At 42.9% G+C, this 25,870-nt stretch overlaps 1 protein-coding gene across 1 annotated transcript in view; it reads right to left on the reverse strand.

Moving 5' to 3' along the window:
* zswim5 (zinc finger, SWIM-type containing 5) overlaps nucleotides 1-22,995 on the reverse strand; it is a 65,098-nt gene extending 42,103 nt beyond the window's left edge. Inside the window, exon 1 of the mRNA XM_061043973.1 lies at nucleotides 22,370-22,995. Coding sequence (XP_060899956.1) covers nucleotides 22,370-22,895 — 526 coding nt within the window. The 5' untranslated portion in view covers nucleotides 22,896-22,995. The remainder of the gene's footprint in view (nucleotides 1-22,369) is intronic.
* Nucleotides 22,996-25,870: the final 2,875 nt, after the last annotated feature.

The following is a 25,870-nucleotide window of genomic DNA, read 5'->3' on the forward strand; positions in this document are numbered from 1 at the left end:
GACGGGGGGGGGGGGGGGGGGGGGGGGGGCGTTGTCGGGAATGGGAGTGCCTTTTTGTTGACTTGTTCTCTGCAGGTTGCGGACGTGTTAAGGACGTGGGAAGAGCCTGAAACGACTGTGTGGACATAATGGGAGCAACAGAAGGAGAGAAAGTTTTGGTCTGAAAAGAAACTAGAAGGCACACACAAAAAAAGGGAGAGCAAGTGAGAAAAGAAAGAGGGCGAGCGAGGGCCTCCTTACTCAGCAGGAGCTGTCTGCCAAGGCAGGAGTCAGGCAAGGGGCGAGTGTGGGTTTTGTGTGTGTGTGTGTGTGTATGTGTGCAATGTAGGAGCGATAGTGGCCACGTGCCAAAGACAATGACCCGCAAAGCTGGCAGGGCACCGGGTGGTTGTGAGTGAGAGTTTCTGTGTGTATGTGTGTGCGTAGGAATGTGTGTGTGTGCCTGCATTCCTGGGACGCATGCTGCCGGTTTCTCCACAGTAACAGTGAGAGGAGGCAATAGACTCCCGTCTCAGCAGAGGGAGGGAGGGAGGGAGGGAGGGAGGAGCTGCTGTAATAGAGGAGCGATGACGAGCTATCTGAAGATCCAAAAGGTAGACAGAGCAGCGCTTTTACAAAAACGACCTTCTCTTTTAACGGCACATGTTAATCATTGAATAGCCTTTACACTAGTCCAGCCTTTTGATGTTACAGTAGCAGTCACATCAGCCGTCATAAGCAGCACATTATAGGAAGAGGAAAACGAAGAAGCTGCTCAGTATGCATGTGTTTGCCAGTACGACAGGAGACATCTCACCCCAGACTAAAATAAATGCTTTCACATGAGTCTCTCATGTAGAGGCAAACAGTTTAGAGATGATTCACTTCATGTTGCAATGCTCTCTCACTCAGCATGCGTCCGTTTATTGCACGGAGGCCTGGGTATGGCGGCCATGCTTTCACGCCTTTTTGATGCATGTCTGACGAAGCTGAATCTTAATGTAGTCACGATACTGAACACTGTAATCACACATTTTGCACGTTTAACGCCTATAATGCAGGCCTAGTTTTGGGGTGCACATTAAAGCGAATGGAAAATATCCACACCATCCTAAGAACTATCTAATGTGGTGTTTCTTCAGTGACTCATAGTAAGCCTCTCATTAAATTTCTGTTTACTTGCTTGATAATGGGTTTGAATCGGGCTATGCTTGAATGTCCTTAATGATTATTATGTGACAAACCAATGATGATGGTGTCCATTTTGGGGCACTGAAGTTGAGCGAGTGCTCAAGTAGTGCAGGCTACTACTGTACAAGCTAATGCTACTGCGCTACTATAGTATAGGACAGCCTCAAAAGCCTTATTATCAGAGCAGACCACTGATTAAAATAAAGATATATAGAGTGTATTACTGGACTCTTTACTGTAAGCTCAAACTTGATGATTCTGTTACATCAGTATTAAGTTATAAGTACGGACTTAAACTTTTTCGACATCTTCTTCTTGCCATTCAGTCTCCTTTAATTGTGTTTATTATGGCTAATTGTCTGTTTCAGCAGCATCAAATAAAAAGACTGTGTTATATCCACAGATTATCGTCATAGTAACAACAATATTCAATATTAAGGAGTGGTGTTTGGTTTAAAACATTTTGATACTTGGCTCTGTTGATAAAGCTCTGCTGGAGGCCAGAACACAATAGTGAGAAGTGGATGATTGGACACAAACCAGGAGGAGAGCTGAAGAATGTGTGTGTGTGTGTGTGTGTGTGTGTGTGTGTGTGTGTGTGTGTGTGTGTGTGTGTGTGTGTGTGTGTGTGTGTGTGTGTGTGTGTGTGTGTGTGTGTGTGTGTGTGTGTGTGATTTGCTGATTTTCTTAGTTGGAAGACGCACTGGTCCCATCTGGCAAGGACACAAACACACACCCACACAATCACAAAGTCACACAGTCACACACAAACACACACACACACACACACACTCGATCTCACACACACACACACACAGGCATTGTCTGCAGGAAGGAGGAGAGGGTTAAAGGGTCCCCCCCTCCCTCCCTCCCTCCCTCCCTCCCTGCTGACTCCTGGATGCTTGGAGCACTAATCCTGTTATCTCCGTCCCAATAAGAAATGAATTAATGAATAGAGCAGAGAGCCGGTGCAGAGCGCTCGGCGACAGCCCTGCATGGAGGCCAGCACGCTCACCGCCTCGCCCGCTATCGCTTAAAATGAGCAGAACACTTGGGAGGATTCTCGATCAGAAGATCTGTAGTTCATCCTCTGGTTTTAAGGGAAGTGCGACTAAAAAGAACTGAATATAAAAGTGACAGAAACACAGTTATAGGTCTCCCTGGATGGGAGCCTCCACTAAACGTAATGTAATTCACTGTGATCAGACTAACTTTCCTCACAGGGACCATTAAAGTTTCATCTTTTCAGACTCCCAGTGGGAATATAAGAGAGGATGTAAACACAAAAGGGAGCTAGTCTGTTATGGCAGTGTCTCTGAAAGTCCTTCAGGGGGTTCCAAGCACTTTTCTTTACTACACACCCAAGTATCACAAAAACAGAATGTACTATTTGGTTGTTGTTCCTCACTGTAATAAAACTGAGGATTAGTTTAGATGACTTAAAGGTTGAACATCATCACCCTCGCTTGTTGACACCAGAGTTACTAGTCAGTTCAACGTGTAATAGATATTTTTACATGTTGGTCCTCGATGCCAGTCAAATGATATTCTCTTATGTGTGTGCAAAAGAGGGCCCCGTTTGTAGCTCAAATATCTTCTGTTGTTACCATAGAACAAAAAGCCCATTGACTGTTTCTGTGTGATAGGAAGTAAAAGCAGCAATCATTAGCTAGGAATGAAATACCTGCTGAACAGAGACACACCAGACAGATGGACGACAAAGACATGCTCTTGGTTTTCAAGCTCGAGGGTTAGGCAGGTTCATAGTGTGTGAGTGTGTGTGTGTGTGTGTGTGTGTGTGTGTGTGTGTGTGTGTGTGTGTGTGTGTGTGTGTGTGTGTGTGTGTGTGTGTGTGTGTGTAAGAGTGACAGATTCAGACGCAGAGTTCTTAAAGTCGCTTTCTAGTGTCATAAACACTCCCACTCTCTGCTTTGAACTCGATAGAAATGTCACAGCAGCCTGCCCTTGCCTTACACACACACACACGCACGCACACACGCATGCACACACACACACACACACGCACAGTATTCATGACAAAAGAAGAGGTCCTTTCAGTGCGAGGACCTGAGGGAGAAGAGACAGACGAATTGGGGGACTCCCCCTAAAGTAAGCAGACAGCCATGACACAATCCTGCAGGGAGCAGAGACAGAAAAGAGTTCAAAGACAGAAAGAGGCCACAAGGACGAGAAGACATACTCATCATGTGGAAGGACTTTTACCTCTCCGCTTTGTCTGCATGTAACTAACACTCAGAATAACCAGAATAAAGTCACTGATTTGATTGCATATCACATTAAGTAATTTGATCCAACACAAATAAGAAAATATCCATGAGAGCAGCTCGCAATGTCCAATCGATGATCAATGAAGATTGGAACAAATGGAAAAAGTTTGTTTTGGGCAGTAAATGACTTTATAGTGACTTCTAAATGGTTTAAAGGATTATCAAAATGTTGCAGTTTGGTTTTCACTTGTAACTCTAGGAATGAGTGTTAATGCAGACCATGAGTTTAGAAGCTAATCCAAGACTTTCACAGAACGATCCCCGCAGCAAGAGTGCTGCTTTAATATGATTACAGTCCAATTATTAAAGTGGATGTAAAGGTTTCTTTTGTCAACACTTTGTCTCAGATGTATTGTGGGTTAAAGCTCCTTTGGGGAACTTTTGTTTGACGTTGTTTTTGGTGCCCGCTATGGACAAAGCAGTACCTCTTTTCTCTTTGCCTTATCTTCCAGTACATGAATCAGGAAGAACATTCTCATCTGGCTTTTTTAAAAGGGTCAATCATAACATACTGTGAATCTTTGAATGTTCCTGCAGCGTGCTGTAATTTACAGACTCCTACCCTGTGTCAGCTTGTAGAGACATTAAAAATAATTACACAGAAATAGTCCATCTTGTTGCTTATGGTCTTGTCTGCCTCTGTAGGTCATAAAGAGACATCATTTCAGCCTCCTTCATAAGCAGCTCAAACTCCTCACAGGAGCTTTAAAACAGGTTTCTTTTAGCTTCAGCTCCTCACACAGGATGATGTCAGTCTGACTGGATGGCCAGGAGCGCTGCACCTCCAGATTTCACAAGATTTGACACCATTTACGGGATTCATCTCTTGTATCTTGTTGCCACGGGAGAAGTAGCTCCCTTCCCGTAATAATAAAGAAGCAGGTTTTCATTGGTTGCCAGCAGCGTTAAGAGGCCGGGTCCTGGCAGGCCCTGCGTGGCCCTTCTTTTCTTGGCTTTTGGAAAAAATGACTCTTTTTCTGGCTCGGCGGTGTTTGATATCAAAAGCATTCTTCTGCCTCCTCTTCAGCCGTCAGCTCCTGTTGCATTGCCGCGCATTGAGCCGCTGAGTCAGTCACCTGGCAACACACTATAACTAGTGCCCGGTTTCACCTCGGAGATACAATGCACTGAGTCAAACTACCAAAGGGCCCCCTTAACTAGCATGCATAGCAACCCCCGCTTCAAAACACCACAAGGGGTAAGCTTTTATTTTTATGTGTTGATTCACTCAATTCTCCAGGCAAAAAGCGGAGTAAGCGCTCGGCTTTGAGGGAGACGAGCTGGACGCTGCAAAAAGAAAACACAGAGGAGTTTTTTTTTTTTTTTTTTACGGGAATCAGTTCAGCTTAGAAAAGGAGGAGAAAACAAGAAAAGAGCAGGAACTGGACAATTGAGGAGGGTCTGGTCATAGTCTTTTGGTTTTCTCACCATGAAACACACACACACACACACACACACACACACACACACAGAGTGCCCCAGGCCCCTGTAACCACTGGCTTCCAACTGAAATGCTCTTTGTAAGTTGAAAGGTGTGCCTAGCTCAGCTTTAGACCCCTGCAACAAAAGCAGCGGTTAAATAGCGTTGCAACACCCCCCCCCCCCCCCCAAGGGATGTAAGCCTGGGTCAGTATGCAGAGTGTGTGTAGTGAAGTACTGTCCGTTTAGTTTGTATAAGGACAGCATCGAGACTGTATTAAATCCACAGAGAGGTGTGTGTTTGTGGGTGCATGCTGTGTGCTGAATGTATGAGCTGATATCTGGACTGTGTGGTGTCCACAGGGGGAAGCAGCTGAATGCAAGGAGGCATCTGTTACTGGGGGGGTCTCAGCCAATCTCTGTCTCCTGACACTAAAATCACCGTCTCACTGCACCCAGAACATCCACAGCTCCACAGAGGCCCGCCAAGACACTTTCTCTTTTGTGTTTTTTTTAACACTGAAACGTTTATTTTTTTTGTCAGAATAGACTCTGCAAGTGCAAACTTTTACCTTCTATAAACATGTATGACAGCAGCTCTGTCTTCCAACAAGAAACTACACAATACAAAGTTGAACAGATGTTTAACAAACAGAGACAAAAGAGACTGAACATATGGACGTAGAGATATCGGACATTTGACTACAAACAACAGCCTCCACTCTTTGTGGCTTCAAAAAGCAGAACAATTGGGACTCATAATAAGATTGGATAACTCCTTTCACTAAAAGCCCGTCAGCCTCAGAGTGGCCAGGTCGGGTCAGTGAAACACAATCTGCAGCAGCCCTGGAGACGTTCCAACTGCAAAAAAAAGGCTTAGGCTGCAATCAGCTGCTGTATGCAGGCCGCCTCGGTGCCTGCAGTATAAGCTCCGTCATCACATCCAGTTTGATGGAAGAATCTCAAAAACACACTTTAGTATTTCTCTGAAGAGTCTCGCTGATTAGAAATGATTGACTACTGGCCTGAACTTATTCCTAGATATATCACCTTGAAGCCCAAATCATGAAAAAAAGCAAACAGTAGGCCAACATTTTGATGGAGAGAAGCAGGACGAGAGGGAATAAGAGACGGATAGCACAGAGGACAAAGAGGCCACGTGAAGGGTAAGTAGCAGCTCTGACGCTCTGAGACATGGAGAGGAGACGGAGGCTCCAATCAGAGAGAATTATCCTGACAAACCCTCTTCAATCACACAGCCATCGCCATCACCCCCCCCCCGTCTGCTACATCTTTTTCACTTTGCCCTCATCCGGCTGCTTCTTCTCCCGACCGCTCTGAATGAAGGGATGAAAGATGATTAAAGGTAAGAGCCCAGAATATGTCTTTGAGGGATTTTTTTTATTCTTTGATTGTTCGAGTGGAAAAGACAGAGTGGAGGAGAGGTTGAGATATGGCAGGATAAAGAAGAACTGTCCTTTTATTGCTGATGGTGAAAAAAGTAAATTGAGACGTCTTACACAGCTCGTGTGTTGCCTCACCATCTGAACATGTCCTGTTGTGAACAGCAGCTGCACCGGATCTCTGAATTCAACTGCAGTTTAACTTTCTTTATTTTTGTAAAATAAATCAATAAAAGGTGAAAACAAACGTAATGCCAAGTCCCAGCGCAGACAGCCTAGCGGTTGTGTCGTGTGCCCCGTGTACGGATGTGGGTGCGGATCCGACCTCGGCTCTGTGCTGCATGTAATCCCCCGCTCTCTCCTCCCAACATTTCCAGTCTCTCTTCAGCTGTCCTATCCAATAAAGGCAAAAAGGCCCAAAAAAGTCAGAAATCAGTTTCTCTAATTTTTATGCACTACATTTCCCAGCATTCCCTCGTCAATCATACTTCAGGGTCTTAATCTTTCTTTTACAGTCTGCAAAAACAGATTTAGTGGACTTTTTTGAACATTTGATTTCTCTATAATAGTAAAAAAAAAATACTCCTGTTTTAGCATCTTAAATGTGATAACAAGCTTCTTGCATGTAACGTCTGTACTCGACAACTGATCAGTTAACGTTAAGGTTTGAAGAAAATGTACGAATGATCAGTGGATTGATCCAGAATGATCATCACAACAGACAACCTTCTCTTCAAACGGATCATGCAAGATCATGATTATCTTCAACAGCTGCAAAGTAAAAGTAAGAAAAAGAGATAAAAAGGTAATGAAGAGGATCAACTTTTAACAAAATAGAGAAGAACCAATCAGATAAAAGGACACTAATGCTGTCCACCAATCCCTGTGTTCAGGGAGCCTCTCGAGAAGAGGACGAGGAACAGGAGGAGTGAGAGGAAGAGGAAGAGGAGGACAAACTTGAAAATATGAAAGTGCTTTTTGGTGTGAGAAGCAGATGAGATAAGATAGCATTTAATTGCTTCTTTCATGGGCGCAGCTTTAATCCCATTGTTACAGCAGTGCTGTTTCATCCCACTGATAACTCACAACACTTTCAACACTGATTTACACACACACACTCACTCACACACACACACACACACACACACACACACACACACAATTTCCTTTCTGCTGCCATGGCAGAAAAAGTGCTTAGCACGCCACATGCTCTCTTTTTTGAGGCAAAATTTAACTAGGTGAAAATTAGACTTTAAAATAAAAAGAAGGGTGTATACAGATCACGCTTGTCCTCTGTGTCTGTGTCTGCGTGTGTGTGTCTGCATGTGTGTGTGTGTAGGTGTTTTTAAGAGGAAGAAAGATAAAGATTGGAAAGGGAAAGGCGAGGAGAATTTAAGATTGAATGTTGGATCTTTTTTCTGCATGCAAAAGCATCTCCGCCAAGGTCAAGATAGGAAGAAAAAAAGTAAATAAACAAACATGTCTCCTTAAGAAATAAAGTAAATGCAACTTCAACTTTGAACCATGGAATAAATATACATTCAATTCAAATTAACAGGATTTACAGACTGACTTCTGCAACAACTCTGGCCTTTCAGAAAACCTTCCCCCTCTTTCATGCACATCTAAACAGACACATAAAACACACACACACAGGAACCCCTTAAGTTTACTGGAAAAAACAAACCCCTCACACACACACTCACACAGACAGACACAGGCACACTGGAGCCCCTTAAGTTTACAGGACAGAACAAAACCCTGCTACACACTACAATGGTCCTGTGGTGTAAGGCAGGAGAGAAGGCTTCTAATCCTGTTACAGCATGACGACTACTAGAAACCCTGCATTCACTGATATATGCCATGCCTGGTCTCACACACACACACACGCACGCACGCACGCACGCACGCACGCACGCACGCACGCAAGAGAGGAGGAAATAATTCAGGGCATTAAAGTGGACATTTACTAACCTATTATGTGCTCGCAGTGATGGACAGTTTTCTGGCCTTATGTGAACTGACAGTTTAAGTGGTTTGGGTTCAAACGTCTCACAAAGGTAATGTTTCACGGCTGCATTAGCGGGACAGCTTTTTACCCAGAATCCATTTGCTCATTATGTTATCTGTAGACATTCGTTTACGGCTGTACACAGCTCTGATTTAGTCTCTTTAGTGATGTGTGTGTGCAGGTCTGCTCGGTGTGAAGTTCAGTCAGAACTGATGTTCAGCACAGGCTGCTGTCGTTTAGAGGAAGTGCAACTAACAATATAACATTGATGGATACACGTTTGTTATATTTTAGTCCGTTTTGATTGTTTATATTCTACTTTTTTATCAAAAGTCTTAAGTTTAAAATGCACAATCTGGATTTAGGAACACCATTTTTTTAGGCACTGATCCACCGTGATGACAGCTAGCTAATGCTAGGCTGTCAATGAGCCTCTGTATTTTGTCCCACACTGATAGCACTAGGTTAGCATGTTGAATTAGCTGCAGAGCCTGCTGGAGAGAGGAAACCATGCGGCAACCTCTGGTGTTGAAAAATGCAAACGTGCAAAAAAAATGCAGTTCCCAGAGTGGCCACTTGAGGCAGGAAATAAAAACAATTACAACCTGGTTTAAACATCAGTTTGGGTCTGAAGCGCCTCTTTTGTTGGTATAAACTTTTTTGTAAAGTTCAGATAGCTTGGTAAAGTGAAAAAGAAAATCCTTAAAATATTGAAAGTTCTCCTTGAATTTACACATCATTTGTTTTCTCATTTCATACAAAATCGTCCTGAAGAATTGACTGCAAAGGATGCCCAGCTTTCAACTTGAACATAATAAACAAAAAACAACATCCTTGGTGTCGCTCTCCGTTATCTATGTTTGGGTGTGAAGAGGGAGGAGGAGGAGGGTGTGAACAGACGAGCCAGAAAAAAGGCACCGAGACACTTAAAGAGCAGACCGATGTGTGTGTGTGTGTGTGTGTGTGTGTGTGTGTGTGTGTGTGTGTGTGTGTGTGTGTGTGTGTGTGTGTGTGTGTGTGTGTGTTTGCGTGTAAAAGGGTGAGAGGTCTCGACCAGTCTGATCCTCCTGGCTGTTCACCACATTAATCATGTTGCATAGAAGCAGAGTGTGTCTGTCTGTCTTTGTGTGCGTGTGTGGTGTGTGTGTGTGTGTGTGTGTGTGTGTGTGTGCGCATGGTGGGAATTTGTCCGCCCCTTGTGTGTGTGTGTGTGTGTGTGTGTGTGTGTGTGTGTGTGTGTGTGTGTGTGTGTGTGTGTGTGTGTGTGTGTGTGTGTGTGTATCTGTGTCTGCACTTGACTGCTCCTATCAATTCAATTTCATTCCTCCCTCTGCTCCCTTCTTTTCTCAGGGCATCCCCCTCCCCCACCAATCAGCCCCGCAGTCTCTCTCCCTCCCTCTCTCCCTCCGTGTGTGTGATGGACTGCTGAGAGCCTAATGAGGTCCCTCCCTCCTCTTCGGCTTTTTTGGTGGCTGTTGAGTGTGTTTGTGTGTGTGTGAAGGGGGAAGGGAGAGCCAGAGGTGACAGGTTGGTTATGTTCCTCTACATTTGCCTTTCAGCTCTCCTCTCCCTCCTCTCCACTCCACTCCTTCCTTCCTTGCTTCACACCTCCCCTCACTCACCCCCCCTTTCCCTCCTTCCCTCTCACCCTCTTCTCCCTCTCTACAGTCTCCCTCCCTCTCACCCCGCCTTCATCTTTTTTTTTTACTACCCATCCCATCCCATCTTCACCCCGACCCTATTTCATCTTCTCCTCCTGTCCTCCTCCTCTGCAGTCAGTGCTAGCTTTCATTTGTCGGTGAGGCTGCTGCCTAATGGGCCATAGCAGGCCTTTCCACTAAAGAAACCCACACAGAGTGCTGTTATTAGCAGGCAGCGAGATAAAGAGGAGAGGGGAGGCAGAGAGAGGCGGAGGGAGAGGGAAACTGGTGAAAATGCAGTGGAATTACGTACAGGAAGAGAAATAAGGTAACATGGGGTTGATTCAGATTACAGCAGCGTTCAATTAAATAACGCTGAGGCAGCATCTCCTACACAGCAGCCTGATTCGATTCTGTGTTTTCATGTCCCACCCGTTAGCAGGCAGGCTTGTTCAAAGAGGAAGAGGCCATCGACAGAGCAGCATGACCCAGCAGCCTCTAACAGATCAGAGATGTGAGTCACAGTGAGGCTGAACAGATACAACATGGATAAAAACATCCTCTAGGTAACGTCATGAAATAAAGGGCTCAATGCTCATTCAAGTTTATGATTTTTTTTAAAGGGGACAATTTTTAACCACTTAATTTGAAGTGCTTCAAAATCCTGTGCACATATCTACAGTATGCTAGGCTTGAGTGCTACCAGAACATCAATTTAAAAACTTTAATAAAGGTTTTATACAGGAGAGCTTTGAATACATTTCACCGTCCACATTTTCCTTTTTCTTCCAGATACTAGCTGGTGGGCTTACTTGGGGGCTTGTAGATCTCTTTCCCTCCCTGCCTTTGACGTCAGTTTAAAAAGTTAGTTTTTATCAAACTGGCCACTTGAAGTTTGTAAGTGTGTTAAGACTAACATTTGTCTAGTGGTTTATATAAATGCTAACATTGTTTGCTAACACTTGAGCCATAACAACTTATTAAGTTTAAGTACCAAGGTTGTTCAATCATTATTTGTTACAGCTGATTACCATGACGATGGGAATGATGGTTTTCAACCTGTAAAAACTTTTGCTATTTGCTCTTCACTCACACAAGACAAGCAGCTGTTTTGTGGTTATTCGTATTTAAAAATCAGGTTGTAAAACTTTGTATTTTTTATTCTGGAGGTTTGGTCGGTCTTGAGAGTGTATTGGTTCAACTCTTTTGTCTTTAAAAAAATAAATCAATCTGAGAAAATGCGAGACTCTCCAGACAGCACGGAGATGCTGCTAATCTAATGTACAAATCTTCATTCTGCTTGAACGGATGTGCTGGTGCATTTTTTTATACCGTGAAGAATGTCTCTGCTTTATTTAAATGAATAGGATCGGGATTAGCTGAGTGCAGTTCTAATCAATTCTTTGAGGTGATTTTAATCGCTGTAATTTTTCACATATTTCAAAGCTTTGTTGAACATTAGCAGCTGAACGTAAGCATCGCTGCAGAAACAGAGCGCTGGAGTGGGACTGACTACAGGCACAAAGGCGAACAGCAGACTTTTAGGACCTTTGGGGGGGGGGGGGGGGGGTTAAAGAGTGATGTGCTGATCGCGTTTCAGATTCAAAGACTCAGAATTATTCAGCCACACGGGAGGCCTCGGCCCATTTGCTAATGCACACTGACAGTCTGAATCACCATAATAGGGGACTTGGTCTCTAAGTGATATAATTATTCGTAGTTTTAGTGCTAAGTGCTTCCTTTAAAAACCTCGTCCGCACATTTCAGCAGAGAAAGAGGGCGACGAAAAGGCCCCAGATGACCAGAGAGAGACAAACTGCACTGTTGAAAAAGATCAAATCGATTGAGGAGGTGAGTACAGGTGAATCACAAATTAAGTTTTATATACAGCAGGAAGGGAAAAAAATGGTTTCGGCTGAAAGGAGCATGACAGATCTCTGCAGAGGAGGAGCACATCTGACAATATGAGCAGCTCACGCGCACAAAGACAGAGAAATGACATGCTGCATGGTTGTTGACTCCTATTTCCTCAGATCAAAGCCAACCAAATGTATGGAAATAGTTTCTAATCCAACTATAATGGATGTCTCTCACACAATGGACTCCTATGGGCCCTCGTCTGTCTTGTTGGCAGTAATAGCACTGTTGCTGAGAGCGGCTTTGAGTGCTGCAGAGATTGGAGAGGCACATAGGAAGCAGGCAGTCGCTGCAACACACAACTGTGAGTGTATTCAAAGGAGGAGTGAAAAGAAGGCAGTTGATGACGATCTGCGCTTGATATCTATGATCTACAACTGGCTGCTGCGAGTGGAGATGGGCGACACAATAAAGCAGGAACTTCACCGCATTTAAAAGAAATAAAAGGAGAGAGAGGATGAATGAGAGAATTAGCATAGAGCAGGACTGGTCGCACTACGCAGGGCATTATGGGAAATGTGTTTGAGGACTTTAGATGCTACAAAAGAAGAACTCAAAAGAAGACTTCTGTGGAAAACTTTCGATAGGCTATTATTGTTTAGATGTAATATTATGTTTTACATTCCTCCTGCGTACATTTGCACCGAGCCCACGATCATGTTCATTGCAAAAGGTCAGATTTTAAGCAATTAGCTCTGTGAATCTCTGATCTTTAAGTGTTACCGTTTAGTTTGATGTGTTTGACTTCTTTGACTGCTCAGTATGAATACTGAGAAAATAAAGGCAGTGCTGAGTAATAAAATACAATGGACTCTTCAGGAAATAGTTTGAAATCTTGAGCTGTAACTCCATGTGTGCTAGATTAAACTACGGGTCTGCTAGCTCTAGCATCATGATTAGCCTACAGATATTTAAACGGTTAAAAAAAACATATTTTATAACTTTTGGAATGATGGAAAGCATCAAATCTAAAACATGTTATTTATATGTTAGGATGCCGTGTAGCCTGTCAGCAGTCTTTATTAAACAGCAAGAATCACCAAAGTTTTCTTTACAGAAAAGTTCGACCTTGTTAAACTTTAGTGATTACATATGGGGTGGTTCATTTTGTTAGTAGCTTGCCCCAGATGTTTTTCTTTTCTCTCTAAAAAGCAGCAGGACTCAAAAATGTGAAGCTACCCCTTCAAGCTTCTTTCAGGGCTTTTAAAAAAAAAATCCCCTGTGGCTAATAAAAGAGAACAGCGGAGAAAATACCTTGAGCTGAAGTTCTGCTTGACTGAGCTCTATCCAACCATCAAGTAATCAATATCAGCAAAGAAAAGGAAGCTTTTTTGGGTGGTGGGGGGTTAACCTCACCACATTTTAAAAAAAGAAGTAAGGAAAGTGGGTTTGGGGTCAATAAATTTGAAACAGGTTTTAATTCTTAATCTTAATTTATCTGTTTTGAAGACAACTTCTTTTGTCATTCATGTGGCTAACTATAGAGCGTAACATATATTTAAAGAATCAGCACTTCCACAAATAGGTTCACCCCAAGAGATTAACCTCTTTCAAACAATGCTACCTGTCACCGTTTCCCTCTCCTGCTTAAATCATCCTGGAATTCCCCCTCATGTCACCTTTCAAGCCACAGGCACGGCTTTCATTTGTAAGGAAAGTGTGTCACTTAATCTCATGTGGGATGAGTTATACGATTATATTACGCATACGACAAGTACAGAAAATATAGAAGTTTAATTGTGGTGCATATGCAGCTAACGACCCAATTATAAGAGTTGCTTTGATTTGGGTTTATTTTCCATTTCAAATAGCCCCTTCCCTCCCCCCCCCCCCCCCCCACGTCTACTTCTTTCCTTTCTCCCGAACATTTGTTAGGCAATTAGATCCAAACGAGGCCGTAATGGTCCAGTCGGTGAGCCTCTGACTTCTCTTTCATGTCCAGCCTCTCAGAGACATGAACAGAGGCCAAATGTGTGCAACAACCGTGGTAAACAACACACACTTGGACACACACAGAAAGCCAATAAAAGACAGGTGTGGAAGAGTGCAATAACAGTATACAGCAGAGTGTCAGCTTCAAAAGCTAAAAGGACAAGGCCAGCAGTGATCTCGGCTCATAATTGCACACCCACCAGCCGAGGTAAAAGCACTAAAGGTGGAGGAAAACACACAGAGCGACACACAGGATAGGTCGGCATGAAAACAGGACAGGGGTAGTAAAAAAAAAAAGGGGGCTGTTTGCTTTGTGTTTTTTTTTTATCTCATCACATGTGCAGATACACATACACACGCACGCACGTTGTGCTGTTACACCGCTGTAAGAAGGGAGCTGTTGTTTAGGGACAGAGCTGAGCAAACAGTACCAACGGCAAAGAATGCCCTTTTTTTTCTTGCTAGCAACTACAAACAAGTCCGGGGTGGAAATGGCATGGCTCGAAAAACGCAGCAAAAATGTGACTGCAACACCTGAGGCAAGGTTTAAACAGAACACACATACTGGAAATACACACACAGAGGAAAAATATGGAAACAATGCTGAATGTACAGCACAAAAAACAGGCTCGTAGGGTAATACTCCCATGTTCAAAGTTATTTGGCTGTAAAGTAGTGAAGGTACCATTTCTGTAATTGAATGGTGATGGTTTTTGGTCTCAATAACACAGTGCAGATAATTACTAGACCCAGGTAATGAAAGTGTTTCCATTTGTGCCTCTACAATTGTCTCTTTTCCCAGGAGACCTTTCTCCTATTCAAGGGTGGGATGCTATTTTACAAACATGTATACTGCAAAAACTTTCAAAACTTCACATGGTTCAAAACTTAAAAGTTGGTGAACATGGTAGGTTACGCTTCATAATGCAGGGGGTTAGGGTTAGAACTCACCACAATTCACCATGCTGCAGAACGTTTCATATCTTGACTCAGGCAATATAAAACCATAGACTTTGCATGTGTGTTCGGCCTGTATGTGTTCTTTGAGGACGCCCACAGACATTTGGCAGGTGGTAACGGTGGGGGTAGGTCCTAGCTATCCAGCCCTCCCTAGGTGTTGTGGGACAACCCTAGTGATGTCCTGGCTCTTGGTACATTGTTGGGTTGGGATGGTGGATAGGGGCCATGCGGTGGGGTAGTAAGGGTAGGAGGTATGGGAAGTATGTCACTACCTGGCTAGCTCGCATAAACAGAGCCCGGGTAACTAAGGGCCATGTTGTAGGTAATATAACTTTTAGGGCACAAGTGAGATGAGTAGTTTCTTCTCTGAGGGCGTATCCTTTCATTAGGCCACAAGTATCTTGTGTTCGTTTCAAATATCTCTTCACACTAGCATGGATGGCATGCAACACTTTGCTGATGACAGTCTTATTTGTCCATGGAATTCCGAAAGACGATCCCTCTCTCTTTTGACTCCTTCAAAAATGTACCAACAACCAAAAAGCCAAGAGAAACACAAGTCCCCTTACGGCGCTCATATTCAGGTTTGGAAACAGCTTTTACTGGTTTAATTGACATCATGAGCATCGTTCCAGTGTGAAAGAGACAAATCTGTGATTGAACACCCTACGGTTTCTTTCATCACGCGTCTTGTGTTTCAAATGTAACATACAAATGGCTGTGTCTGTATGGTGAGGAGGACGCCATCAAACAACAACCTCTGATTAATGATTTCATATAATCAACCCTTATGGGCTCTCACACAGGCGTGCACAGGTGCCTCTTCTTTTTGATGAATACAACAACAGAGCATCTTCTAATGGCCTCATCTTTCACCGGCCTCTCCGAGAGCTAATAAGAGTGCAGGGACAATTTGTTTTACCGATTTTCTCTTTTCAATGTGGCGGGCACGGAATTAATTACACTGATTAAATATTGTCTGTCTGTGTTGTGCGCTGGGGAAGAGCTGAAGACGGACTGTGTGAGTGTGTACATGTGTGTAAATGACTGTGTGCGCGCGTGTGCTAAGTGGCTAAAGTTGTGGCTCAGAATCCTTTTTTCTGTGACTAAACACGGATAAATAAACAGAAAACAAATGCACTTAAGAAAAAGTAAATCAGCTTTTGCAAATTGACGTTCAAGCATCCAGTTAGCACTGCTGTGAAGGTTAAAACACTTAAATGTTGAAAAAGTCTAGAAATCAAAGTGATGATTTGCATTTTAACAAAAGCCTCTTTGAGCACTTTTCTTGACAAAGAGCTTCCAATCTCAAAAAGACTGAAACACACAATAAAGCCACTGTCGCCCTTAGAGCGCATGTACAAAGTGAAAGGTGCAGGGAAAGAGGAAATTTAAAGTTGCTCTTAGAAAGTGTTTTTTTTTTTAACCCTTCTGAATATCTTGACGAGCTGTAAACAAAACAAAAACACAACTCCTTGATGGCTAATATGAGAATATGGTTCACAGAGTAACTTCATTTGGACTTTGGTGGCACCCTGAATAATGTAACTACAATGTTCACACTCCTGAGGGAGAACTTAGGCTTTGATTTAAGACTCACTTCTCATGCATCTTCACAGACTGTCGTTAACTTTGTCTGTCTGAACAGTTAGCAAACAGTAAGCTAGCTGGTGGAATAAAAGCTAAATTGCAGAGCATAATACCAAAAACAATGTGCTTTTATGTGCTTATCAAACTCTGAACAATTGATAGGAAATGCATTTGATCAATATTTATGTACAAATATTGATAAGTTGAGCTCTCAATCCAATTTATTTTAGGTCAGAGGATTCAAATCCTATATCAGAAAGTCCAAGTCTAAAAACAGTTTCCATAGTGACTTATACGTTCTGCATTTTTACATTTAACTTCCCAGTAAATGGTTTTGTTTAGAAAATAAGAAATAATTGAACAATCTCAAAGAGCCCAAATTCTAATTGTTAATTAGGATTGTTTGGTCCAAACAGCATCATAATTAAAATCTATTTCTTGGGAATATTTCTTGATAAACCACCTGAAAGGTTTCATTATGAAATTGTTGCCGTTAAATCTCATGCCATTTGAAGCTTTGTTGATATTTAAATACGGATTGAAGCAGCTTAAAAATGGAAATCAAACAAGAGCCAAACCCAGCTGACTTCAAAGTGTGATGAATCAAATATTCAAATGTTTCACAAAATGACTATAATCCAGTATAATGGGCTTACATGCAAATAAGACCTTAAGTTTCAGCTGTACGTTCAGCTTGATCAAGGACGGACAGAATAAAAACCCTCTGATATAAAACATGTATTCCCTTTGTATCCACATCTGCACCCTCAGCTGAGTGTTTCAGCGTCCGACCTCGGTGAAGTTACTCACTGTTACCCAGCAGAACATGAGCTGACGTCTCGGCAGTGTGGAAACGATGCAGAGTCGCCGGCTCTAAAGGATTGTTGTCAACTGTGTGACCTTTTTCTCACACAGCAGTCAGGACCGACCCTTCCCAGTTCCCCCTGCAGAAACCATCAACACCAGCAGCCCAACGCATGAAAGGAGAGGAAGGGCGAGAAATGACCCAGCCAGGGCCGACTAACATCTCCTTACAGAGCAGGAGCCTACAAACAGGATATGATTCAAGTGCGAGTCATCTTTAACTGATGTAAGTTAGAGAAACAGAAACGTCATGAGAGACAGACGGCAGGCGTGGAGTAACAAGTTGAATGTGGATTTATTTTTTTAAACACACAGAATGGGAGGAAACGAGAAGGTAAGGACAGGACAGAGATAGAGATATGGACAGGCAGATATAAACTGTGTCAGAAGAAGAAAGATGGCAGATGAGGCAAGCGAGGATGAGCTCGCCGCCTCCTCCTGTCTTTTATCGCAGCGCTCTTGAGCATCCAAAGAGCGGATTTACACCAGAGGCTCGCAAGACTTTTTCCACAACAAGGAAGCCGGCGGCCATTCTGCCAGGAAATTACATCTGAAGAAAATACTGGCAAGACTAACCACCCACACCTCCCTTCACACACGCACACACACTCAGCAAAGTGAAAAACTGGAACTCATACATGTAGCAACTCTGACGACATGCAGTGATAAGCAGACACTTCACACTCAAAGCTGTTATTTTTTTCATTCTTCAATAATAACAGTCATAATAATAATAACTGTTTTTTAAGAGCACTTTTCAGAAACAAGTTACAAAGTGATTTACAAGCAGAAAATCGTGAAAACAAATACACAAATCAAACTATAAGGCAAATAAACAGGTAGTTGAAAAAGAAACAAGATACCTGTGCCCAATCAAAGGACAAGCCTCCAGTTAAAAAAGAAAATCCCCCACCCTAACCACCAAATGAGAAGTCAGTCAGGAGTGTAGAGAGATGTTAGAGATAACAGGAAAGCAGGGGCAGGGCGAGAAGCCACTTTAGGCCTGAGATCACCCCCGCCGGGTCAGGCTGCACGCTCTTACATATCTTTCCACGAGTCAGTTATCTGCTTGTGGTAAAGAAACCGCCGCCATTCTCGAATTGTATGTTAACACACAAACTGAGATGAAACTCGTCCAAATCCAGCTAACTTTCTGATTCTGACCCAAAACTTTTTGGAAGTCTGAAGACAAAGTTTGACGCTGAGCTGACACCTGATGTCTTAACTTTTGATTCTTCACAGCTCTGGGGACTGATGCAACTCGGTTAAGGACCGGCTTTCTGAGCTTTAATATATTCCAGGACCTTGAAAGTGTTGGGAGTTAAGAGGCCGCGCTTGTGTGTTCAGCCCCCCCCCTGCCCGACTGTCCCGTACAGTTTAATCCTGTTCGACTCCGCTGCCTCGCTTTGTCAGAGTCGCCGGCGCTTCAAAAGGCGTCAGGGACCCATTACAGCTTTATGTAATGTTACGCAGACAGAGACGTTCACACACATATACACACAGATCCCCCCCCCCCTTCTTTCTGTGAACAAGGGGTTTTTCTACAGCTGGGTAACAAAGCATGACCCAATAATCCCAAAGCTTGACTCAAAGCTTAAGAACCCCCCCTCCCTCCCTCTTCTTATATCCCTTCCTCCCGCTCTCTGAGGACTTTATAAGGCTGTGGTATGGGGGCTTCTGGGTGCACATGTGTGTGTGTGTGTGTGTGTGAGAAGGGGGGGTTGTACAAATAGAAGCACGCTTAGCTTTGATTATTCTAATTATGACTTGGAGCGAGAGGCAGATTATTAGGAACACATGGGCCGATGAGTTGTTGATGAGCTCACGTCTCCCCAATCCGTCAGTATTACCGTTAAAGGAGGCTGACACACAAAGGGCCTTCTCGTCATAGTGTACGGGGGCGGGGGGGGCACCGAAGGGACACATCAGTCAGATTCATTTATAATTGTTGAAGCAGAAAAGATATATCAAATGATTAACGTTGGCAATTTGTATTGGGATTACTCTCTTTTGCCAGCTACATTCATTAGAACTTGCTTTCTAAATGCGCTGAAACAAAACGTTCAGATGTGGAAGCAAACAGAAAGTAGGACACCAAGTTCTGTATATTCCATTTTTTGGGAAATACAATACCAAATGGCAACATCAGGCAACAGTTGTCCTCCTCTTCTCAAACACTCCTGCTCTTTGATTCAACTTTCTGTGACCTGGATATCTCATTTGTAGAGGTCACGCAGATTGTAAAGGCAGATCTCACCCTGATCCACCCGTCTTTTAGATCCCATTAGCAATTACCTGAAAGAAGAAACTTGAGGAATTCCAGATCTGGCTCTGGGCGCAACCGATTCTGAGAAAAAACGCTAAAAAAAAAAAAAATCAAGTCTGAAGACGAGCATGAGTTTCAAAGAAAAAGCATTAGCTCCTGTGGAGCTTGTGATATAGCTGTGAGGAAGATCATGTTGTTTTATCTCATGATTGCCTAGCTTGTGAGCTACAGACTACGGTGTTTCCAGACTGTTTGAAAGTTGTGGTGAAGTGATTTGTTTATTGAATCGAAGGTCAGTGGAATTACTAAATGATGTCTTATTTGCCCAAAGATGGATGTTTTAAAGCTTTAGGTGTAAAGAGCTATGTCAGTGTCTTTAAAGATGCTAACACAGATGAGAGCTGCATGGCAACACACACTCCCTCACCTCATTTTGAGACCGATGCAGAGACACGAGTGTATAAAGTTTTTAAAAAGCAACAGATATTTATTTTTTATATTTTTTACAAAAAGTAGCTTCCAGTCTCATCAAAACAATGAACCTGTGTTTTATGTAATCAAAAGTTTAACACCAGTCTTGCAAACAGTTATTTGGTGAGATGGCATATTTTGAACGGTGCATCATCATCACTCTGCATGTGTCAACACGCAGCCTCATCTCTGCAGAAAGCTCTTATTACCAGTATACAAGAAGCACGTCCATCTTTGCTTCTTTTTTTTTTAAACAAGAATTGCCGCTATTTTAAGTGGCGATTGCAGGATGCCGTCTAAGGTGAATGTTCTCTCAGGACTGTCATTTACAGGTGTGTAACTGGATCCTTAATGAGTGCATTGTGTGCCGGCGTGCTCGGTTACCCAACCTATCTGAATCCAGCCGAGAAAAACAACAAAACACGATTGTTCTCCTGTTAAGTCAGGCAGCAAACTCTTAACGCAGCAACTTGGTTCCCATGGTCTGCAGAGTGAAGATCGAGCCAAATGTTATCTTGATGTCATACAGCTCTAGCCCGCTTTGAGCTTTGTTGACAGAAAGACAAACCTGTGTGTCTGCCTGCTAAGACTGACCTTGAGGGGGGATTGGAAATGATTTGAGGCAGGTAAGACTGGAAGTGTTTGCTTACTTTGTTTTGACCATTGAAACTCCACCTGGCGCTCATATCCAATGGCACATTTATTTTATCTCAAAATATTGGCAACTTGTTTTGAAAAGAGTGCTTCAATAATTTGGATTAATTTCAACACCAGCAAAAGAGAACCTGTTTGACCTACAAACACATGACCTCAACAATGTCATACCTTTGTAATGACAGGCAGTGATAAAAAAAGTAGGACATTTCTTTTAAATTATGGTTTACAATCAACATTTGCATAAGGCTGACATACAAGGCCTGGAGGCAAACAACACAACTAAAGCCAGAACAAATCTGACTTTAATAACTTTACTGTTTAGTGTGCAATATATCAACTCCCGCAGACAGATCGAGACTTGCAAAACTTTTCAATCCAGTTTAAGAGCAAATATCACTTTCATATTCACGAGGCTCACGTTTCCTTTAGTTATGGGCTGGAATCGATGAGCATTTAGATGCAATTAGATACAGCAGTCACAGAGGAAGACAGCAGCCACAGTTTGCAGCTCCCCCCCCCCCCCCCCCCCTTCCTCCAGATACCTTGGAGCAACATGAAACCCCAGACAAGCTCCAGTGGCTCTCGCACCATATGGCCGAAGAAGAAAAAAATGCTCCCAGTAACCATTAAAGGCTGTTTTTTTTTTTTTTTAAACTATCTATTGGTTTCATGTCGTCCATTTCCCTCGTGTATGGGCTCATTTTGTGGCTGTGCAGAGCCGGGGGTATGAGGCTAATGAGAATGTGAGTGGTGATGGAGCTTTGCGGAATGGCCCTTTGTTTGGAAACAGCCTCTCTCTCTCTTTCTCTCCCCCTCTCTCTCTCTCTCTCTCTCTGCAGCGCTGGAAATGCGAGACGCTTATCGATCATTTCAACTGGAAGCCTTTTGTGTTACAGGGGAGAGAGGCTACAGGCAAACTCACCGATAAACTCAGTTTATAACGTTATAAACAGATACTTTAAACCCGTAAAAACATCACACAAACACTCCCAGCGAATATTTTCCACGCTGGTGGCGACTGCGCTCTTTGTCCGGTGCGACCAGCAGCAGCAAATAAACAGAAAGCTGCGGGGGATTTTTTTCGGATTACCGTCGGATTAATCATAATAAGAGACCCAATAACCGCCTTTGTTCCTCGCTTAAGCCACCCTCAACCGATGGCGAGTTGAGGAAAAACGACTTTTTACAACGGGGAACACGCATAAACAAAAAAGCCCCGACGCTTTAAACGCCGAGTCCCTTTTGTATCCGCGTCTGTCAGCCCTCCTCCTCCCCGCCTCCCCCTGCCTCTCTGCCGGCGTGCCGACCGTCGACGAGGCGCCCCGGAGAGGAGGAAATAAAGTGCTAATATTTGTAGAAACACTGTTTTTCCTGTGATATACGAGCTAATGGTTCAGTGTAAAGGGAAAAGTGGGGAAAATGCGCAGAAGCTACTGAGTGAAGCTACAATAGGAAGCCCTTTAATTTGTTACCAGCAGCTGGTCGGCTAAAGCTTCTTCCCCTTTCATGTGGAGGCCAATAAAAGCTACAAAACTTTAACACAAAACACTTGTTTTTCATTCAACTACTCTAACATCGTACACAGATCCGTGTGTGGTTACATTTGAGGGGGGATAAACGCTTTAAATACTTTCCACGACAGCCGGGAAAACTTCCATCAATCATCCCCCGTAAAGCTCCAGCAGCGGCGGCACGGACTTGGAAACAGTCCACAGAAAAAAAAAGGGGAAAAAGCGTCGTCGCCTTTTTTTTTTTTTACACTGAATTATTCCACTTACCGACTTGTAAAACATTTTCCACACAGCCGGTCTCAAGCAGCCTGATACCCCGGCGGAAAGGCAGTCCGTCTCCCGTCCCCACTGCTCCGGCTGCCCCCACGGCAGCAGTCGTACCGGCGGTAGATCCTCCGCCACCACCGGCGGTGGTAGCTCCGGACCCCGCACCTCCAGCTCCGCCGGTAGTCGCCGACGGACCCTCCTCGCCGGCGACTCGGCACTGAAACGAAGAGTACATGCATATCTCCTTTTCGTTACGGGGAAAAGACCAGTAGACGATGCGGCGCTGGACGGGCTCCGGAATCCGCTCGAAGCGCTCCTCGACTCTCTCGAAGGCCCACTTTTCCGCTACTGCCTTCGCGGCGCAGTCCAGAAGAGACTCCGGAGAACGACACCGGGAGCTGGGCAACCCGCTGCCATGGCCGGGCCCCGGGCCGGGACCTCGGGGAGCAGGGCGCAGGCAGGGTCGCTTGCTGGCCGGAGGTAAGGAGAGAAGCGGATGGGGCTGTTCTCTGCGTCCTTCCGCCATGGCGAGCTGATCAACACTGGTGACACGGACGGTGTGCGGACACCGAGCAGGAAGCCGACAACACACACACACACACACACACACACACACAAACTAACACACACACACGCCGCCAGCAGCCAGTGTCAAACAGCACAGGAAATCACACAGGACTTCCGCTCGCTCATTTCGAAATAAAAGTCGCTATTTAGAAAGGGCTAGATTATTTAAATAGGCTACTCTATAGATGAAAAATTTCTGATAATTTATGTGTGCCAGTATCGCAAATTACATCAAACATAAATAGCTAATAAATATTTGAGATAAAATGATTTGCATGTGAACATTCTTAATATTATTTATTAATTTAAGTTTGACTTTACAGTTCCTGTGAGTTTAAATGTGTTTGTGGATAAAGCGGTTTAATGATGCTGGTGTTTTTTTTCATCTCCATGAAAGCCATCAGTTGTGTTTTTCTAAATCTCACCCTGAGTTTTTTATATTTAAATGTATCACTCACATTTAAACTTTGCTTTGGAAAATGTAAAAACCCCCCTGACCCCTCTCTGCATTGATTTTGGTGAGTAAAATAACTAATATATCTGGTCAATGATAGTCTTCTTTGCTTTTGTAGCTCTTAAAAAAGAAGTCAGTAGCCTACTTAAACCTGTTTTATCACCATCTTAAAACCACTCACAGGAGCTTTTAAATTCCTGCTGGGCCTCCTTGTAACCTACATTTTACAATATCTGCTCTTATCAATAAACCTGTCACTTTTGTTTCATTATGGAGCCTGTTTAACTTTAAGACCGTCTTTTTGTAAATGTACTGTATGTCTTGCTGCATGTTGATAATCAGAATTGACCTATAGGCTATCATATTTTAATTAAAAGAAAAAAGAAGAAATAGCATTAGTGATCTATAAGGTGCTAACAGCTGTAACATTGTTGGTCAAATACAATCTCTGGTGTCATAGTATAAAACCTAAAAGAAGTAGGATGAGGCACAGGGGAGTTGGACAGCTGTAACCAGAGATCTTCTACATCCTGGCGTAACTCCTGAAAGATATATGGTCAGTCCACTTTATTGAACAACTAATTAAAAACAAGTCAAATAAATGACTTCGTCTTTTTTGATAATTGTTTTTTAGTGGGAAAAATACTAAGAAACGTCAGTCTAAAGTCATTATGAAGGAGGTTACGACTGTTATTTACTTACATATTAGCATATCTCAAAGTTAGATCTCATGAATACACAGTGTCCAAGATGCGCAGTAAATATTTTCTGCATCATACAATATGTGTCTTCCAGTAAGTAGTCTCTTATTTCAAAAGCTGAATCTTGATTTCCTGTCTCTTAAGCTATTTGTCTGTGTGACTTGATTTCAAAGAGCAGGCAGAGAGAGCACCATAAGAGAGCGATAGAGAGAGAGGGGGGGAGGAGGGAGGAGGGGAGGGGGTCTGTAGATTGATTGGGTGTCGGGGATGTTACACATCACTAACCAACACAACAACAAAACACTTCAGGCTCAGATCAGCATGGCATTCCTGCTGCAGCTCCCAGATCTCTGCTCTCTTATATCCAAATGTGCTTCATTATTTATATAAAGTGGTTAAAGTCACTGGAGCACAATGTAAAGACAAAGTAAACATAAGAAACACATCTTACATACATCAAACTACATTTGACCCAACCATAAAATCAAATCAGTAGCATTTAGTAAAATCACAGATTCAAATGTAAGAAATCTGTTGGGTTTTTTTTGTACTTTCGTAAAATGTACTTGAGGATCATTAATTAGAAAAGCCATCCTCCTTTATCACTGCAGTCTCTTTGACATGACTGCAGAGTCTTTGACATGGGGGGGCGCACTTAAAACTGAAGCAGATAACGATCCCAACTTCTCCTCATGAATAACAAAGTTAGTGTTTTGCAAATTGAATTCACACATTATGTGTGCTATACATATCAATGACCTGAGGTCAGTGAATACACATTCATTTAAAGGCTGCAGCACACGGTTGTGTGTCTGTTTCCCCACAGCAGGACACAGAGAAACTGGAGCCAACTTAACACCTACAGAGATAATGGAGCCTATACTGCTCATTGATCTAAGGCTTAATCTGAATGTTAAAGGCATGCAAAGGAAGGAAGCAACAAAAAGTAGAAGAACAAATACATGCAGTATATCAGGTCCATGTGATGTGTATACATTTAATAGTAACTACACCCCTCTGTCATTCATTTTGTAGCTATCACAATGTGGACAAAATGTTGTTAAAGTAATGGTATTACTTTAATTTTCGGGAAAGTAGTATCTATTTGAGTATAGGACTTTTTTTTTTTCAATTTATGGCCCTCTGCAGCAAGGCAAAGGTCTTCTGGGTTTCTGCCTGTAAATGTTGTGTATATTTCATGTTTCTTTGTGTTGCCATCCTTGCATGAAAGAAGTAGTCTACTTGTAATTACCAGGAAGAACAGTGACAGATGAAAACCTGCTTTGAAGACAACGCCAGACTCCAGATGTGTGAGTTTTTTTATTCTTTCTTTTTTGTGTGTTTAAAACATCCAGACTGTTCTTAGCTGTTTACGTCTTTATTTATGGCTAATAATTAAATCTGTGCAAAACAAACAAAAACAAAGTTGTTAGAGAGAAATCAGTTGTATACACCGCCTAAAGCTGGACTGATGAGCTACATGTGCATGTTCAGAATAAATGTTTTTACACCAATATGTCTCTCAAAAGTAAGAATTTAAAGAATTATAAAATCTACGTAAGACCAATATTCAGGAGAACATATTACATACCAAGTTTTTGTTGCAGTAAGTTTTTTGTTTTTTTTGGGTGGGGGGGTGCCCAATTTAAAATAAATTAACTGTTTGCTTTAGCTGTCTCATATTTCATCAAAATATTAATTATTTTTGTCAGAACCAGGAACTAAATAATGAAGAAATTACTAAGGACTGGAGTTCCTTGAATGTCAGCGTGAGGCTGA

This window comes from Labrus mixtus, chromosome 8 (genome assembly GCF_963584025.1).
Source record: "Labrus mixtus chromosome 8, fLabMix1.1, whole genome shotgun sequence".
Lineage (NCBI taxonomy): Eukaryota > Metazoa > Chordata > Actinopteri > Labriformes > Labridae > Labrus > Labrus mixtus.